The 18,379-nt window shown below is 36.5% G+C and overlaps 1 protein-coding gene across 1 annotated transcript in view; it reads right to left on the bottom strand.

Moving 5' to 3' along the window:
• The window catches only part of LOC126022062 (alpha-2-macroglobulin-like), a 39,910-nt gene extending 25,017 nt beyond the window's left edge, over window positions 1–14,893 (bottom strand). The window contains 15 exon segments of the mRNA XM_049782928.1: window positions 25–88; window positions 599–826; window positions 1,346–1,432; window positions 1,434–1,451; window positions 1,453–1,511; window positions 4,197–4,307; window positions 4,442–4,556; window positions 5,222–5,342; window positions 6,878–6,962; window positions 7,654–7,822; window positions 8,070–8,090; window positions 9,317–9,369; window positions 9,547–9,706; window positions 12,021–12,204; window positions 14,553–14,893. Coding sequence (XP_049638885.1) covers window positions 25–88; window positions 599–826; window positions 1,346–1,432; window positions 1,434–1,451; window positions 1,453–1,511; window positions 4,197–4,307; window positions 4,442–4,556; window positions 5,222–5,342; window positions 6,878–6,962; window positions 7,654–7,822; window positions 8,070–8,090; window positions 9,317–9,369; window positions 9,547–9,706; window positions 12,021–12,204; window positions 14,553–14,638 — 1,561 coding nt within the window. The 5' untranslated portion in view covers window positions 14,639–14,893.
• Between the last annotated feature and the right edge of the window lie 3,486 nt (window positions 14,894–18,379).

Genomic DNA, 18,379 nt, shown 5'->3' with positions numbered 1-18,379 from the left:
AATTAGAACTATGGAAATACTCACTCTCTCCCTGCTCCACAGGTAATACATGAGTCCCAGTTTTGACAATGCCTCCCTTTGCCATTATCTGCAAAATAAGAAAATGAAAAGGAATTTAATGTGTCTAATAGAGCTTACCCTAAGTCTTTCCTCTATGTGATATGCCTATTTTATTCAGCGCTTGCATGGCAATGTTCAGCTCTGAGAGAAACTAAACTTTTAATAGGAACATAAATGAGATGGAGTTGAGTTGGGGACATTGGTGGAGTATATGATGCTGGAATTATGCACGAAACACTATTGTTATTATTATTATGTTTTTAATTTTTGAGCCATACCTGGTGATGCTCAAGGATTACTCCTGACTCTATGCTCAGGAATTACTACTGACTGTGCTAGGGGAATCATCTAGGATTCCAGGGATTGAACCCAGTAAGGCTATGGACAAGGAAAATACCCTGTCCTCTGTACCTTCTTTGGCCCCCAAACCCTATTATTAGCAGTATAGTAAATCAAAGTCCTTAGTGATGTCTAAGGAGTTTTATAATTTCTTGCTCCCAGATTTTGCCTCCTGATCTGTAGAGCACTTCCTTCTTACCAAATAGTAGAACGTAAGATCTTTCTCATCCTGCAAGGCCTTTTCATTCAGAATATAATGTGCTTGAACTGTCTGAGTTTGGCCACAGGGTAATTCACCAGCTACTGGCTCAAGGTGGACAAAGCTCTTGCTTATAGAAAATACATGATTAGCTGTGTGGAAAGCTTCTTCATTTTCTTCTGATAGCCAATGATAGCCATAACAGCCACTGTGATCCTTATGTTTTACCTAATGGATTAGAAGAAACATTATTCTATAGGCAATAAAATATAAAGAATCAATGATACATAAATAGATTAACTGTCTTCCATAACTAATACTAAAAATTTTTACCCACAGCAAAATTGTTGGAAAGAACATTGCTTTAGTTTATCTGTTTTGTAGGCATAGATTGTGCCCTTACACTGCCGAATCTCCTTGGATGACATTTTTTGAATAGCAGAAAGGAAACATTTTTTGCTTTCTAACATTTCTGATTAGTTTACTTGATTAGTTCACTTTTGGTGGTGGTGGTGACGGTTTGGGGGCACACCCAATTGTGCTCAAGGCTTGTTCCTGGCTCTGTAGTTGGGGTCACCCTTAGCAGTGCTCTGTGGACTATAAATGAAGACAGGGATTGAATAGGGATTAACTGCATGCAAGGCAAGCATCTTAACCTGAGCCATCTCTTTAGCCACTACTTGGCATTTGTTTGGTCACTCGATATATGCAAAAACACAGGCGCTATAAAGACTTATTGAAAACTTACCCGAATGTTAAGGAACAGATCCTACAACTTTGGTGGGTGTTGATTGAGAACTGCACCAGGCCATGTTCATCAGTGGTTGCATTGGAGGTTATGTTTAGCTTCATCTGGCTGTGATAAAGACGAGCTTATTTGGCATGGGATCACCTTTCTCATCCACTAGGCGCAACCTAAAGATTAAAGGCTGTTGATCAGTTTTATGACTAATATCACAAACACATTCATTTCTATCAAATTTATAGAGTTTGTTGGACATGATTCCAGACATTGAAACTACTCATAGGCAGTGAGCAAAGCAAAGTCCTCCTGCCCCCTGACCAAGCTTGCAACTTAGTAAAAGAGATAAATATTATATATATATATCTATATATATTTATATATATATTTACTAATACATACTATACATATTATATATATACATCAACACAGGAGAAAAACTAAAGCAGAAAAATAAAAGGAGAGATGAACAATGATTGTAAAGATATGACTTAAAAAGGAATGTGATTATTTTGACAATAGCTAGGTAATATATAATGCCCTCACGAAAAGTCCAGAATATCATAAATCTACATAATAATAAAATATTTTTAATTCAATATCCAAATGTAATTGAGTTCTAAAGATATTTTTTGCAGACTATTTTTTTTCTTGGGTAAGTCTTCTAAAGTAACTATGCAAGGAACTGTTAATGCATTGACCTGATAATTTTCTAGTTGTTCTATAAATAATATTTGCTTTTCAACCAGATTTTCAACACGTGAAAGGCAGAAGGTCATCGGTTCGAATCCCGGCGTCCCATATGTTCCCCCATGCATGCCAGGAGCAATTTCTGAGCAAGGAGCCAGGAAAAAAACCCTGAGCACTGCCGGGTGTGACCCAAAACACACACACACACACACACACACAACACACACACACACACACACACACACACACAAACTAAAGTCAAATTTACTATTTACTATCTCAATTTAGCAGTTAAAATCAAACAGATAGTGCTTATTTTTCAGGATAAACAGATTTTAGTAAGAGAACAACACAAGTAATGACTGAAATCAGTATTTTAATTAATTAATAAAATCAACTGAAATATATGCTGACATGTATAAAGACAAAAAGCAAGAAAAGGAAAGGAAAATTATTCTGATTTTTTTCCTTTGGGTCAGAATCTTGTAAATCATGAAACTATAATTAAGTAGGAACAAAATATCAAAAAATACAATGTAGAATATATTTTAAAAAGGATTTTAAATTTCAATTTTAAGTTTTTAATTATTAAGTTTTAATTGGACTTTATATGTGACAATAGATTCTGCTTATTTTCAAAACTACTAAAACAGTTTACAATGTGCTTACCAGTAATTAGACATTGTTCTACATTTAACTATTTTCTCAGCTATATGGAGTAGGTTCTATTTGAATATCTGCTTAAGACAGAGGAGGTTGTTTTATTTAGATCAGTGAAAAATTTTATATTTTTAAAATGTGGTCACTATAATAACAATACTGTTTTAAAGATGTAGTTTATTTCTTTTGGTTTTGGGGCCATACTTGCATATGCACAGGAATAACTCTGACTCTGCACTCATAAATCACTCTTAGGAGGCTCAGGTAACCATATGGGCTTCTGGGAATCCAATCAGGATAGACATCATTCAAGACATATGCCCTATATTTGTGCAATTGTTCTGGTCTCTATAGTTATAGATTTTTTTTTTGTTTGTTTTTGGGCCACACCCTGTGACGCTCAGGGGTTACTCCTGGCCTATCGCACTCAGAAGTTGCTCCTGGCTTCTTGGGGGACCATATGGGACGCCGGGGGATCGAACCGCGGTCCGTCCTAGGCTAGCGCAGGCGAGGCAGGCACCTTACCTCCAGCGCCACCGCCCGGCCCCGTAGTTATAGATTTTAAACTATATTTACTACCATAAAATAATGTAAGTCTTCTATACTCCTTTTAGATTTTTTATACTTTCAAATAAAACATGAAGTAATCTATTTAATCCAATATAAAATTAATTTTAAAAGAATAATAATCTGTACTATCAAGATCAGGATATTTCTGTGAGAAGATACAAAATATGAGGCTACCTACTAAAATATGCAAAAAAAAAGAATGAGGGCTACACATAATACTGCTCCAAAATTGAAAAGAAAACATACATTTTTGAGATTAAAAAACAGGTTTTATTTGGAGGTATTGAGGAAAGGAGGGGGAGGATAAAAGAGAGAAAGAGAGAGAGAGGAAACAGAGAGGTAGAGAGAAAAAGAGGGGGGAAATAATGAGAAACATGCTTAAGAGAGAGTAGGCCCATGAGAGCCCCTGGTATACACCCAGCATAACAGTAACAAAGTCCATATCTCAAGAGAGGAGGTATAGGCTACATGTGCTTAGGTGCCATGTGCCCAGGCAGCACATCTGTGTCAAAATATTCTAATTTTGATAGTTTTTTTCCCCTGGGTTTTTTGGGGCACACCCAGTAGCCACTCAGGATTACTCCTGATTCGGTGCTCAGAAATAGCTCCTGGCAGTCTCAGGGACCCATCTGGGGTGTCAGAGATAGAAACTAGATTGTCCTAGGGTCAGTCCTGGTCAGCCGTGTGCAAGCCAAACATCCTACTACTCACCACTATGCTATTACTCAGGCCCACCAATTCTGATAGTTCTTTAAAATTATTTGTAGAGTTCATATACATGTTTAAGGAATATATTTATTTTATGTGGTTTTATACCTTTGTTTATATTAGGTAACAAATAATGACAACCACATATGCTTTAATGGACTATTTCTGTGTTTAAGCAACTTTTGAATTAAAACACAGTTTGATTGTGTGAATTTAAAAAATACTCCACCTGTGCAAAGAAGGGGATCCCTTGTCTAAAGTAGGGGTCCACTTTCACAAATGAAAGTGTGCTTGAAGTCCTTGTTATTTCAGTAGACGCTTTTCCAGTGAATTCCACCTCTGAAAGAAGAAATATACATGTTGATTAGAAATACATTTCTTATTCTGAATCTTTTCTTGAAATTATTTATTTAAGGATTTAAATTAATATTCACTGAGCTTTTCCCCCTTCCATATTCTTGTTATTCACAAACCTGTTCCTTCTTCTTGTATCTTGGCCTCCACTTCAAGTCTCATCTCATACCCTTGTCGTTTCATTTGGAAAATCTTGGTTTTTATTTGCTGAGAGAAGCAACCTTGGCTATTTAGCTAGAAAGGAATAAGATAAAATCTAGAAAAACAGTACTTTCACAAATCAGTGGTCAACAAAATGAATAGGATGTTTTGTGGGATGCACATAACCTTGTTATTTTCTATGAGTAAAACATGGTAATTTTTACAAATTAATGTCTATTGCCTTTCACAGAAACATTAGGTTTATAACTGAGAAGTATGTTCTTTAGTATGCCATAGAATAAAGATAATAGCCAGGGGTGATCTTACTGTAGCAGACAACTGACCCTTCAACTATGTCCATCTTTTCATTCAGGGTAAAATGGAGGCTTTCTTCACCCGTAATCACTGATATGTGGAGCTTGTGACAATAAAATAGTTCAAAATAGATATCCTTCCTAGTCAAGATGGCTGGTGAAGGGATCTGTTTTTTTTTTTTTTTCTTCCCTCCTTCATAGGAGTTAAGGCTGTGAGTGTGGCTCAGTTTCCATCACTTGGAATGTATCTATCACACCCCCAATGGAAAATGAACAAGTACAACAAATAACCCCCACTGACCAAAGATACAGAGTGTTCACATAATACAATAACTAGCATTGTGACAGGTTGCTCATGTTCTGTTGTTATCTCCATGTTGTATCTCACTGCTTCTAAACAATGATCCTATTGTTAGTCTCTGAATGGAATTGTCTTCCACCTACCTGGTGACTAAATCTCTCACAGACAGCCTGTGACTCTCCACCAAAGCAGTTTGAAGGGTTACTATACTTTCTGCACACGCTCATAGTCACATGTCCCGGGACAGGCTTTCCATATGTGTACCTGTCAGAGGAACATTTCAGATGAATCAAAGCAGACAATGAATACCTCCCCCTTCTACCTATTTCTATTTATCCTTACCTGCACTATATTTACTTCCTGTCCCTCCCTCTAATCTTCGCAAGACTCACAGTGCTGAGGGCAAGTAAACTAAGTATTCTATTTAGGAGAACTTCAGTGAAGCATGCTGAAATTCAATATAATATTGTCTTATTTTCTCTTTAATTTCTAATTCAACATAGTATTTTAACAAATATCATTCTCCCTGGGGAAGTTGTTCCATTGTACAGCACATGTTTTTTCACAGATTAGGACCCAAGTTCATTCCCTAGTACTCTTCCCAAAATATTTCTCAGGATCAAAGTTCTTACCAAAGTTTTCTTCAGAGAAAATGCATTATCACACAACAAAAGAAAGACAAACTCGGGGCCGGGCGGTGGCGCTAAAGGTAAGGTGCCTGCCTTGCCTGCGCTAGCCTTGGACGGACCTCGGTTCGATCCCCCGGTGTCCCATATGGTCCCCCAAGCCAGGAGCAACTTCTGAGCGCATAGCCAGGAGTAACCCCTGAGCGTTACCGGGTGTGGCCCAAAAAAAAACCAAAAAAAAAAAAAAAAAAAAAGACAAACTCAAACTATGTTTGAGTACTAAAACACTAAATGTGTTCTATCTTCCACATGTATCCAGATCTCTTTACATGAACTTTTATTTGTTTATCTTTTACAAAATAAGATTCTGCTATAAATATGCCATTACCATGTTTTCTAGGATATTTGAATTATTATATATTTAAAATATGCTTCATAATTCTATTTTCTGGAGTACTGGCTATCAGTTATGTGGCACCGAATCTTGGTGGCTATTACTCTGAAACTGCACTGAGGCGGGAACCTTGTAGGATAGTGGTTGCATGACTTATATTGTCTTTATACAACTCTGGTTTATTCACTTTGCCTATTACTCTGTCTGCAGGTCTGGAGATGGAGACATGAGTTTTTAAAGTTGAAAAGGACCATACTAAGAGATTACATCTATGTTCATTAGTAATAAAGACAATGGAAACAACTGTTGACAAATATTTTATATTATTGGTAGACCAATGAGTTGTTGATAAGATGTTAGTACTATAACTATCTCTAAGAATTCTGTACTTAAGCTACTTTCACAGGATGTTAAAAAAGTCAATAAATTATTTAGAGATGATTAAATTTTCTTTATAACCTATGAAAGAGAAAGTCACTATACTGTGTTCAACACCATTATATATATATGTGTGTGTGTATGTGTGTGTGTGTGCCCTTGTTGCTTTCAGAATCAATCCTATATCTAGTAATAATTATAATGATGTTAGTATGAACATGAAAGGAACTGTGAAAAAATCGAAAAGTAACAAGAGGAAAAATGACTATATGTGGAAACTTACAAGGTATTAAAACTATTTGCTCTAGTTCTGTTCATAGACAAAACTAGTCAAAATATTCCAGATTTTAGTTCTTATTTAATAAATTTTTTATTTTATTTTTTAAAAAATATGAACTTACACGGCACATACTGAGACGTTCATTTCTTCTTCCAAGATAGTGATTATCTTTGGAACTTTGACTTGCACTTCAAACTTGGGGAGCACTATTTATTGAAGATAAAGGAAATTGGTGACTGGTTTTCAACTTTAGGGGAATTGTATCTTTAGGTTCTCTATAACAATTCCCAAATAATTGATGCTGGAACATTGTATGTCTAAAACTAAACTGTTAGTAACTTAATAAATCATGATGCCTTAATAAAATGAAAAAAGGAGGCAAATAAACAACTTTTTAAATAATAATATAACTGTAGTTAGCTATTATTAATTATAGTTTAAGTAATACCATCACAGTTGTGTTAACATTTGTGGCTTTAATGTGCAATATTGCTACCACCAAAGTGTCCAGTGTTCTCCATCACTGTCTATGTTATCTCTAGATAATGTTTTCAAGTTCTTATAAAGTAGCTCCAATTTCCAATATATTCATTTGAGTTTCAAATGAAGATAATGTTTCAAGTATGATGACAGATCATAGTTACCTTAACAAAGCACGAAAGATGCCACTAAAATAAGTTTTTATATTTGGATTCACATTTTCTTTTAAAATGACAAAGCTGTATTGACTTCTATTCACAAACCATTGATTGTCCTAATTAGAGTTAGATGTCATTGGTTCTGCTTCAAACCTAATCTCACCCATGAGAAATGGATGGGTTCCAAATAAATTTAAACTACCAATTCTAGCTGTCTAAACATAAAGAAATATGTTACATGACTTTACATAATCCATACCAAATTCCTCCACAGTAAAAGGGTGCTTTATGCTTCCACCCGACTGCTTCTGTACCACTACTTTGTAGGAACCCTGAAAGGGCTCTGATGAGAGAGGAAAGGTCAATTGCTTGAGTCCACTTTCTAACTTGAGATTCTGCCATTGCATGATGCGATTTCTTTTGGGATCCTATGGATACATGTATTAGAATTTACAATAGATCTCACGATATTGTGGACAATAAAGCAGATGTTTAAAAACTGTTATTATACATAAAGAAGACAGCATGAAGTCCACAAAAAAGACAACATGAGATTGGGGAGGGGGCTAGATCTCTCATTTAACGACAGGGTTCTGGGAGCTTTATTTCAAATACGAATATTTTCTTTAAATTGATCATTTTATAACTAATTGTGGAATATCTCTTTTTACTTACCTCAATATAGATTAGTGGAATCTGTAAGACAAAGGAGAAAGAAGGGAATTTAGATTGTTCTCAGTTCTGATTCATAAATAGGTTTTATGTATAATAGTTATATATAGTAAAAGAGAAAATTTAAATTAAATTTCATTTTTGGTCACACCTGGCAGTGTTCAGGGGTTACTCTTAGTTCTATGCTCAGAAATCACTCCTGGCAGGCTAGGGGGACCATATGGGATGCCGGGATTTGAATCACCATCCTTCTGCGCCTAAGGCAAATGCCTTACCGCTGTGCTCTCTTCGGCCCCTAAGTTAAATTTGATAGAACTTTAATTCAATGAAAGAAATTAATAAATAATGTTGAGAATTAACTGAGACTTCTGAAACAAACATATGTAAATTTCTATTCATTGGAAATAAGTTTAATTAACATTGCTTAAATCTTATGTGTTATAGCATCTCACTGAAGAGCATTCTGAACTTTTTCAGATTGAAAAATAAACACTAGTGAAATAAAAAGCATATATGCTAATATATAAATCTTAAGATGGGTCACAGAATTCTTGTGTAGTTACAGGAAAATACTTTTTCATAGAAAAGATTCAGTTCTAAGGTAAATATTAATTTTTATAATTTTAGATTTATTACATGCTTTTCAATGCTATAATTCTATGTGCTTGAAATAAAGCAATGCATATGAGAGTAATATATGTGTGTTTATAAAGCTTAATTTATAATAGGAGTGGACACATAAGGGTTTTACACATATATGCCTATGTATTGATATGTATATATATCTATATATGCATTTAGATATCAGGTACTGAGGTAATAAGTGGCAAGAAAAAGATAAAGCATGGCTAATTTTGTTTTGTTTTTGTTTTTTTTTGGGTCACACTTGGCAGTGCTCAGGGGTTACTCCTGGCTCTATGCTCAGAAATCGCTCCTGGCAGGCTTGGGGGACCATATAAGATGCCGGGTTTCAAACCACTGACTCTCTGAATGAAAGACAAACACCTTACCTCCGTGCTATCTCTCCAGCTTCAGCATGGCTAATTTTTGACTTTTTTATTTTGAGTCACATCCTCAACCCCTCAGGATTATATTTTAAATGAGGATCTTGCACTATTGCAATGCCAAAAATCACTGTTCTGAATACTAGATACTTCCTCTTCCTCCTCTCCAATACTAAAACAGATGTCAGTCTATCTCTACAAGTACACAAATAAACAATGACCTGGCACAGACAGTATAAAACTTACCAACTCATTCAAGGGGTGAAAATTTTCATCCAATACAACCACACGAAACTTCACTGAAATAGAAATATTTTTCATGAATCCCAGAAACTTTGTTTAAACCATGTCTATCTATCTAGTCACTGATGATACAAAATATTGACGAACAAATGTTGTAAAGCCTTTGAATAGGAAACTTGTGGGGATGCAATGATCTTTCTTTCTGAAGTTTACCTGACTTAGCTTTGACTTACCATCCTGCCCTGGTTTGTAGATGGGTTTGTCTGTCTGGACAAAGACCAGACTCTCATGGTTTTTAATCAACACTGTGGTCCGCTTCTTGAATTCTTGGGTTGGTCCTTTCACTTGGACACTGATGAACATTACCTCCTCATTGGAGGAAGAAACTGGGAGCTGAAATATAGGAGATATTCTTAGAAACCATTTAGACTCATCTCAAAGGAAATAATGCCTAAAATACAAAAGCCACCCACAAAATGGGAGAAGCTATTCACCCAATACCCATTAGATAAGGGGCTAAAATCTAAGCTATACAAGGTACTGAAGAAACTTAACAAGAAAAAAAAAATCTAATCCCATCATAAAATGGAGAGATGAAGTGAACAATTTCTCAAAGAAGAAATGCAAATGGCCAAAAGGCACATGAAAAATGCTCCACATTACTAATCATCAGGGAGATGCAAATCAAAACAACAATGAGGTACCATCTCACACCACAGAGACTGGCACACATCACAAAGAACAAGAACAAAGAACAAGAACAATTAGTGCTGGTGGGGATGTGGGGAGAAAGGAACTTTCATCATTGCTGATGGGAATGCCATCTAGTCCAGTCCTTATGAAAAACAATGAGATTTCCTCAAAAAATTGGAAATTGAGCTCCCATATTATCCAGCTATACCACTCCTAGGGATATATTCTAGGAACACAAAAATGCAATACAAAAATTCCTTCCTCATACCTATATTCATTGCAGTACTTTTTACAATAGCCAGACTCTGGAGGCATTGGTGATGGGAAAGTTGCAAGGTAAAGGGGGGTGTTCTTGTTATGACTGAAAGCCAACTATAATTATGTTTGTAATCAGTGTTTAAATAAAAAATGTTTTATAAAATGAAACCATTTAGACTCAAATTTCCTCCTCCAATCACTTCTTCCTAGAGACAGATTCCTACTGGAATCAGATAGATCTATATTAACTTCACTTTCATTCTCATCAGCAAAAGTTGGCTAAGCAGGAAATACTGTCATTTTTACAAAGGAGGAGACAGAAGAAGAAGTAGGAGTGACAACAGTAAGAGAATTCATAAATGAGACTTGTATTTTCTCAGTGGTCAGCCAGTAGTCTAGATTCAATGACACTATGTGCTTATAGCTTTTATATAATTATATCTAAAATTTAATTCAAAGTTGTTACATGCAAAAAGACCATGATTAAAACATCTTAAGACAATAAGAAAGAAAACTACATTTGATTAGCTGTAAATAGTCTAATATTTTGTAAGCATATTACTTATGGTCATGTCTCAAGGGATAATGAAGACATTGCTCAGAGATATTTCTATTGCTTTCACTTTTAGAAAGATTATGTTGGTCTGTGTTCTAGTCAGTCACCCTGGAAACTTATATTGACTATTTGTCTAGTCGATTTTAAATGAAAGACATTCTTGCAATAATAATTTTCAGACACAAAAGAGAAAAGAGCTAGAAGTTCCAGCTCACCTCAGGAAGCTCACCACAAAGAGTGAGGAGTTTAGTTAGAGAAATAACTACATTTTGAACTGTCCTAATAATGAGAAGGTATTAAGGAAATGGAGAGCCTGTTTAGAGTACAGGCAGGGGTCGGGTGGGGAGGAGGGAGATTTGGGACATTGGTGATGGGAATGTTGCACTGGTGATGGGTAGTGTTCTTTACATGACTGAAACCCAAACACAATCATGTATGTAATCAAGGTGTTTAAATAAATAAATAAAAAGAATGCTATTATATTTTAATGTTAAGATTAAGTCACATTTTTCTCTTTGTCTAGTGCACACTACTTCCTTACTCTTTTTTTTGTTTTGTTTTGTTTTTTTGTTTTTTTTTGGGCCACACCCGGTGACGCTCAGGTGTTACTCCTGGCTATGCACTCAGAAGTCGCTCCTGGCTTGGGGGACCATATGGGACGCCGGGGGATCGAACCGCGGTCCATCCTAGGCTAGCGCAGGCAAGGCAGGCACCTTACCTCTTGCGCCACCGCCCGGCCCCTACTTCCTTACTCTTCTAGTTAAAATAATTTTTTGTTTATTAAATTGAACCTTATTTTTTGTTTTCATTTTTTTTTAACACACTCAGTAATACTCAGGAATTACTCATGGATCTTCACTCAGGAATTGCTCCTCATAGTTGGAAATTTTATTTTTTCTTGATCTCTAACTTAATTGTAACATATAGATTAATTTCTATGGGGGAGGGAATTGGGATACTTCTGGAGGTACATAGGTACTTTTCCAAGTTTCATGAATGACCTTGGGCCGTGCTTCAGGGACTCTATGTACTGCTGTGGAAAGAATTAGAGTTAACTGGATTCAAGAGATAAGCCTTGTAATATGTACCCAGATTAGTTCCTTAAGTTCTTGTCAACCTCTCAAAGCCTTGCTTCCAATGCATACTGGATTCCATGATTCCTTATAACAGAGCTAAGCAAATTCAGTCAGTCATACTCACAATGAAGGAGACACAGTGGAAGGTGTCTTTCTCCACTACCAGGTCGGTGAAGAGACTCTTGTTTTCCCTTTGAGACTCCAAGATGGCACTCACAGTCACTGTCTCATTCAAGTGACTTAGCATAACGCAGCCTTTCTCAGGAGTCCCAGTGTGAAGCAGGGAAGGGACAAGCACCATATACTGTCTGGAAACAAGAAATCAAGTAGAGGGGAATGTAGGAGGAGAGATATTTGGTATCATCAACATTGCCCTGCAGCACAATTATTAGTAGTAAATTAGTTCTATTCCAAGACCATGATTTCATTGAAAGAATGAAACATCTATTGTTAAGGGGTACATATGAAAGTTATTCTTTCTACCATGTGCCGTGACAGTGATGATTTTTTGTAATGAGCCTTAAATAGATTAAGGTATGCACCCCTGTCTTGGTTTCAAGAGTCCAAGTCCAAGAACAAAGTAAAACTATTTTATTTTGTGTTTATACATGTTGTAAAAATCTATTTTACTTTTAAATTGCTGTAAAATCCAAGAAAATTCTCAGATGAGATAATATCACAATCAATTTTCATTATATTTTGACTATGAGAAAATGGTCTGGGAAATGCTTGCTTCCACTTACAGATACAGAATGTGTGGCCTCTAAAAAGGGGATCATTAGTCTCAAAGTAAGAGGATGAAAGTCTCAACTATGGGAAACAACTAATGAAATCTCAGTATTACCTAATCCTGATGTTTGCATTTTAAATATTTGCCTTACAGCTCATGGTTAGACAATATCTTCATCCAAAAATTTCTCACAGGTATTGATTTTGTGGCATTGGTAACTCTTGAAAAAGATAGAAATGGTCCATGCATTTCATACACAGTTTTATGAGCCTGGTAGTTTTCAGACACTTCTGATCACAGGATTTCTAAAGTGATTTTTTTTGACACAAGTTTAGAAAGTAGATATTATATATGATGTTTATGAAGTTAAGGCTAATATTATTTATTCCTATAAACTCTTAAACTTCAGAATAAGTGACCTAATATGCTCTATTAAAAATATATCAGTACAGTAAATTGACTTCTTTCCCTATTTCTTCCCTGGACTTTAATGACACTAAATTACTTAATACTCCAAAATGTTTTTATGCTACTCTTGCTTATTATTAGCAAACATATTTGAATATATATGTATATATGAAAATAGAAAAGTTTCTTTAAGTCTTTATTTAAGTTCAAAAATATATATATGAAAGTATAAATGTTAAATCTTAAAACATTTTTTTGATAACACACAGCAATGCTCAGGGCTATTCCTGCCTCTGTGCTTAGGAATCCCTCCTATAGTGCTCTGAAGACCTGGAAGTGTTAGTGGTTGAAATTGGGTCAGTCACATTTTAAGTATATCCTCTGTATTGGGTTAATCTCATGTCTCTCTTGTAGGAAACTGATCAAACAAAATAAAAATGAGTAAGTTTTAAATTCAGATTCATAAATATTAGCTATAAAATAAAAATACTTTTGAAATACTTCTATAGAGAGAAAGGCAGACTGTTTTAAATGCATACATGGCTAAATATTCCTTATTGCAAGTATTAAACAAAAGGTCCCAACAGGGTGGCACTATTGTTGGTTTGTGTAGATGTATGTATCTCTAGTTATTAATATCAAACTAAAGAAGTGATTTAGAATATCAACAGTTACCAGTTCTTTCAACTCTTCGTGAATTATCTGCCCAAAAAAACTCTACCCACTCTCTATTCTCAAGACTTGCTTCCAGTTCAGCTGGTATTTCCTTTTAATCCTCCTTCAATTTCATTGAAACAAAATATTTGTCGCCACATAATTTGCAAAACACAATTCTCTCCCCAACTCCTATTCCCACTTCCTTCCTTCCTTTCTCCATATCAACACCAGCATTTCACCCACTTTTAGCTGGCACTATAGAGATTTTTATATACTAAACTAATACCACAGAGTAACCTCTGATTGAGGGAAAAATTAGGCTTTCTCTATAAAGTAGAAAATGGTCAAAGGAAGTAAGGAAGATGTGAGCAGATGGATGGAGCTAGTGCACAAGGCCCTAAGATTGATCTGTGATGTGACCCTAATGAATGGTGTGACCCTAATGAATTCACAACACTGCGTAGTAGATTTGATGGTTCCCAAACCTCCAGGTCTGAGCAGCATGATGACATCACTGAGCCCTGAGCATGGAACCATCAGACATGCACCTTCATGCCTCAATCATTGTTAGGAGCAATATCTATAATCCCTCTCCATAATTCTTCCCCCAAAAGAAGAAGGAGCAAGAAAAATAAAGAATAGATAGTATGGGGTCTCTTGAGGAGATCCCACATAAATGGTATAGAGTAGAAGAAAAATAAAAGAAAAATGGTTCAGAACAAGCAAAGAATGAATAGAACAAGCATATAAACTTTCTTTTCTAGAAAAGCTTTTAAAGGCCCCCAAAAGGTGCAGTTTAGGGGGTAGCAGAAAGGAGGTTGTGCAATTAATTAGTTGCTATTTAATTAAAAAAAAACTCACGGTATTCCAGAGACCAGGGCATCTTGAGGCAGGAGAACCAGAAGGAAGAAAATAAAACTAGGATGAAGGAGTTTCTTCTTCCCCATGCTGCAAGGAGCCCAGACAGATTGTGCCCTAGTCCCTGTAATTGCTCTTGTCCCAGACAAGCCTCAGAGCCACTAGGTTTTATGCTGCTTTCTGTGTAAACAGGAAGTTCCACCCACACAAGGTGTCTAAACAGAGAAAGCTCTGGACATGCCCTGAAAGGGTCATTGCTCTCATAAACTAATTACAGCCAAGGTTAATTCCTGGTGGGCTTAACAGAATTCCTGGATGGATGAAACCTGTAAGGGCTGTTTCTCTGAGTTTTACTGTAATGCAGCTGATCGACTTTCAGCCCCTTCTCCCTCTCCCTCCCTTTCTCCCCCCTCCCTCCACTTCCTTACAGGGCCTTTTATGGCACTCCTCACATCTCTTGCATGAATAGTTGGCAGGGAAGGGAGGTTACGAGTTAAGCAACTCTGACCAGACTCAAAATAGAGATTTCACTACAAGGCAGTGTGCCTGCAAATCTTCCTTTTGATAGACCTACCTTAAATGTTGAAGCAGCTTCTGAGTTCAATAGCCCTCTATGCAACTAAAATCAGAATAAACTAGTAAGCACAGTTATGAATGCATTGCTAATGAATAGCCAGAATATAGAAGCTTGACAAAAAGGATATATTTTGGGTTTGGAAGAAAGGGAAAATATGAGAGGGTAAATAGCAGAATATCAAACACAAGTTTTGACCTACAGTGCCTAACAGATCCCATCTGCCTTTCCCACCTGCTATACAAGTTTCACTACTGCCTTCTAAATATGTTGTTCCTTTTTTAGAGAGTTTTAAATCATATAAACAATTTTCATGCATTCATCGACCCACATATTATTTTTCATCTTCCATGTTGCTTTTTTTTTTTTTTGCTTTGTGTTGAGGGACACATCCTGTAGTGTTCAGGAGCTACTTCTAAACTCACTCTCTTGTATCACTCCTGGTGATAATTGTGGGATTTCTCTGGGTGCCTCCCTTGGTGCCAAGGATTGAACCTAAGCCTTCTAAATGCTGAACATGCATTCCAGTGAATTGAGCCAGTTCTCTGGTTCTATTTCTCTATTTTTTTTTAATTTTATTTTATTTTATTTTGGTTTTGGGGCCACACATGGTGACTCTCAGGAGTTACTCCTGGCTTTGTGCTCAGAAATTAGTCCTGGCTAGGGGGACAATATATGGGATGCCAGGGATCGAACCTGTGTCCGTCCTAGGTCAGCTGTGTACTGTTGGGTTCGAGCTAACAACCCAGTAATAGGAAAAAGAGACCACTCGGCAGGCAATGCAAGTCACAAACAGGAGTTTTATTTGCTTAGCTAGCTAAGGGTCCAAGACTTCCTCCTGGGAAGGCTTCCAGACATTCCAGGCAAGGACCCCAAGTTACTTTTCCACTCTGGTTATATAGATGTACAGCATCAATCTAGACCCACCAGTTCCTTGCCTATTGGCACCTGCTACACTTCAAAGAATACATCTTACATTCCATTGGGTCCCACTTAATGTTACAATTCAGACAACCTGCTTCCATAGTAACAGATAATGATGTAAGTGTCCCCTTTTCCTATCTCTCCTTACACCCACAGGAAAACATCCCAGCCAGCTGGTCTCCTTTGTCGCCCTTTGTCACCAACTCTTATCTGAAGGCCACATTCCCACAACCTAACAAACTAACAAAGGGAGTATACAGAAGCTAAAGAGCAGTTTTAAGCATTTTTAGCAAAAGAAAAAACTTTCATGAGGAAAGTGGAAATCTCAGTACTAGGCAAATGCCCTACCACTGTGCTATCGTTCTGGCCCCTCTATTTCTCTATTTTACAAGGATTCATTGAGATGAGCAGAATTTGATAACATAAAAACATGTTAATAGATGGTAATATGAATGTTTAGAGCAGGGGTCCAGACATCTAAGGCATTTATATTAATATAAAAAATAATTCCTGATATTTGTTTGTGATACTTGTGTATTTTAGAATATGGCGGTCCAAAATAAAACAGAAATTCAATTGCTTTCACTTTTTTTGGTCATACCAAGATGAGTTCCTTTCTCTGTGCTCAAGGATCACTTCTGGTGGACTCAAGGGACCATATTCGATGCCAGGGACTGAACCTGGGTCTACAGGGTAAAATCAAATATTCTGCCCTCTGTACTATCTCTCTGGCTCTTAATTCTCAATTTGTTTTAAAGGAACAATTAAAAACTGAATATTTATTTGTAAGATGAATCACTTTAAGTGGAAGAGATGAGTGCTAATAGTATTGATTTGATAATTCATTATAAGTTAAATGGTCTGTAAGGAATGCTGATGCTCTAGCCTTGGCTATTTACATCAAATATCATTGTGAAATCAATTGTATTCACCACACTACCATCATTACTGGATTTAGGACTAAGAAGAATATTGGAATTCAGTTACTTTAGTGTTTGTAGCACAGAAGGCTGGTGGTAGCTTGTGAAAGAAGTGGGCAATGTAGGAATTTCAGTCCATTTCCTAGAAACAAAATGGCAGACAGTACTGGCAGAGATATTGAATTGGGAGGAAGAATTCTTCGTGAGACTTGGACACATTTGAGGTGAACTATTGCTTTTGTAGAAACAGAGTGTGAGGTGAGAATGTGAGATGAGAGGCCCAATGTTTCAGGGTGAGGACAATAGCTCCAAGAGAGAGGAAGAACAAAGGATGGGCAAAGGACAATGAGAATAGTTCTTGAAAGAACTATGGGAATAGAAGTGGGAATAGTTCTTGAGAAAGCCATGACAGTGTCATCATAGTTAAAGAGGAAATTGGATCTCAGATATATTCTTAACTGGCACCATAGAGTTTTCTTTGACAGAAGGAAATTGAGCTGGAAAGAAAAAGAATAAATTGGCTGGATCACTTGTCAGGATAAATGGGGTAAGTGAGTCCTTGTTCTCATTCACCCATGAAAATGCTGAGCCTCCTTGCCAGTGTTCAAACAGGGAATAGTTTTATGCAATATATTGTGTAGCTCTCTGAAATGGTAAAACTCCTAAAAATTTCTATTTTGTATCTCAGTGATAAAGAAGGGATGAATTTCATAACCGTTCTGGGCTTTGATAGAGGTATGATGTTTGATTACCCAGGAACAACTTTTAGATAACAAACAGCACACAACTTGGACAAGTTCTGCACACATTTGAAGTCTGTAGAAAAAGTTTTACTTTTAGTAAAGGGTAAGAGAAAAGAAACTTTGAGAGAAAAGAAAGATATATGAGGAGGAAAGGAAGGAAAGAAAAATTGGAGAATGTATGCCATTAAGAACAGAGGAGAAATATCTGGAAATTTATAAGTAGGATTTAGAGGTCCATAAAGTTTCATAAAAATAGAGAAGTAGGGATAGCATGGAGGTAGGGCATTTGCCTTTCATGCAGAAGGATGGTGGTTCGAATCCCGCATCTCATATGGTCCCCCCGAGCCTGCATGGGCGATTTCTGAGCATAGAGCTAGGAGTGACCCTTGAGTGCTGCAGGGTGTGACCCAAAAACCAAAAATAAATAATTTAAAAAATAGGGAAGTACTTTTCTTGCTTGTACAGAGTGTCAGGGACAGAATGTAGTGTTTCTGAAAGGCACCAGTTGTTACCATGTTTTTTTTTTTTTAACCTGACAGAACAGTGCTTTATGTGTAGTGCTTGCTAGAAACTACACTGAAAGACATTTCAGCCGGTTACACATTAACAACTTAAAAACCAGAAAGGGCGATCCATATTCATTCCTTAGGTGGTGGGTGCTATGCCTTT

Source organism: Suncus etruscus, chromosome 11 (genome assembly GCF_024139225.1).
Source record: "Suncus etruscus isolate mSunEtr1 chromosome 11, mSunEtr1.pri.cur, whole genome shotgun sequence".
NCBI lineage: Eukaryota > Metazoa > Chordata > Mammalia > Eulipotyphla > Soricidae > Suncus > Suncus etruscus.
This window is presented reverse-complemented; position numbering and strand designations above follow the sequence as displayed.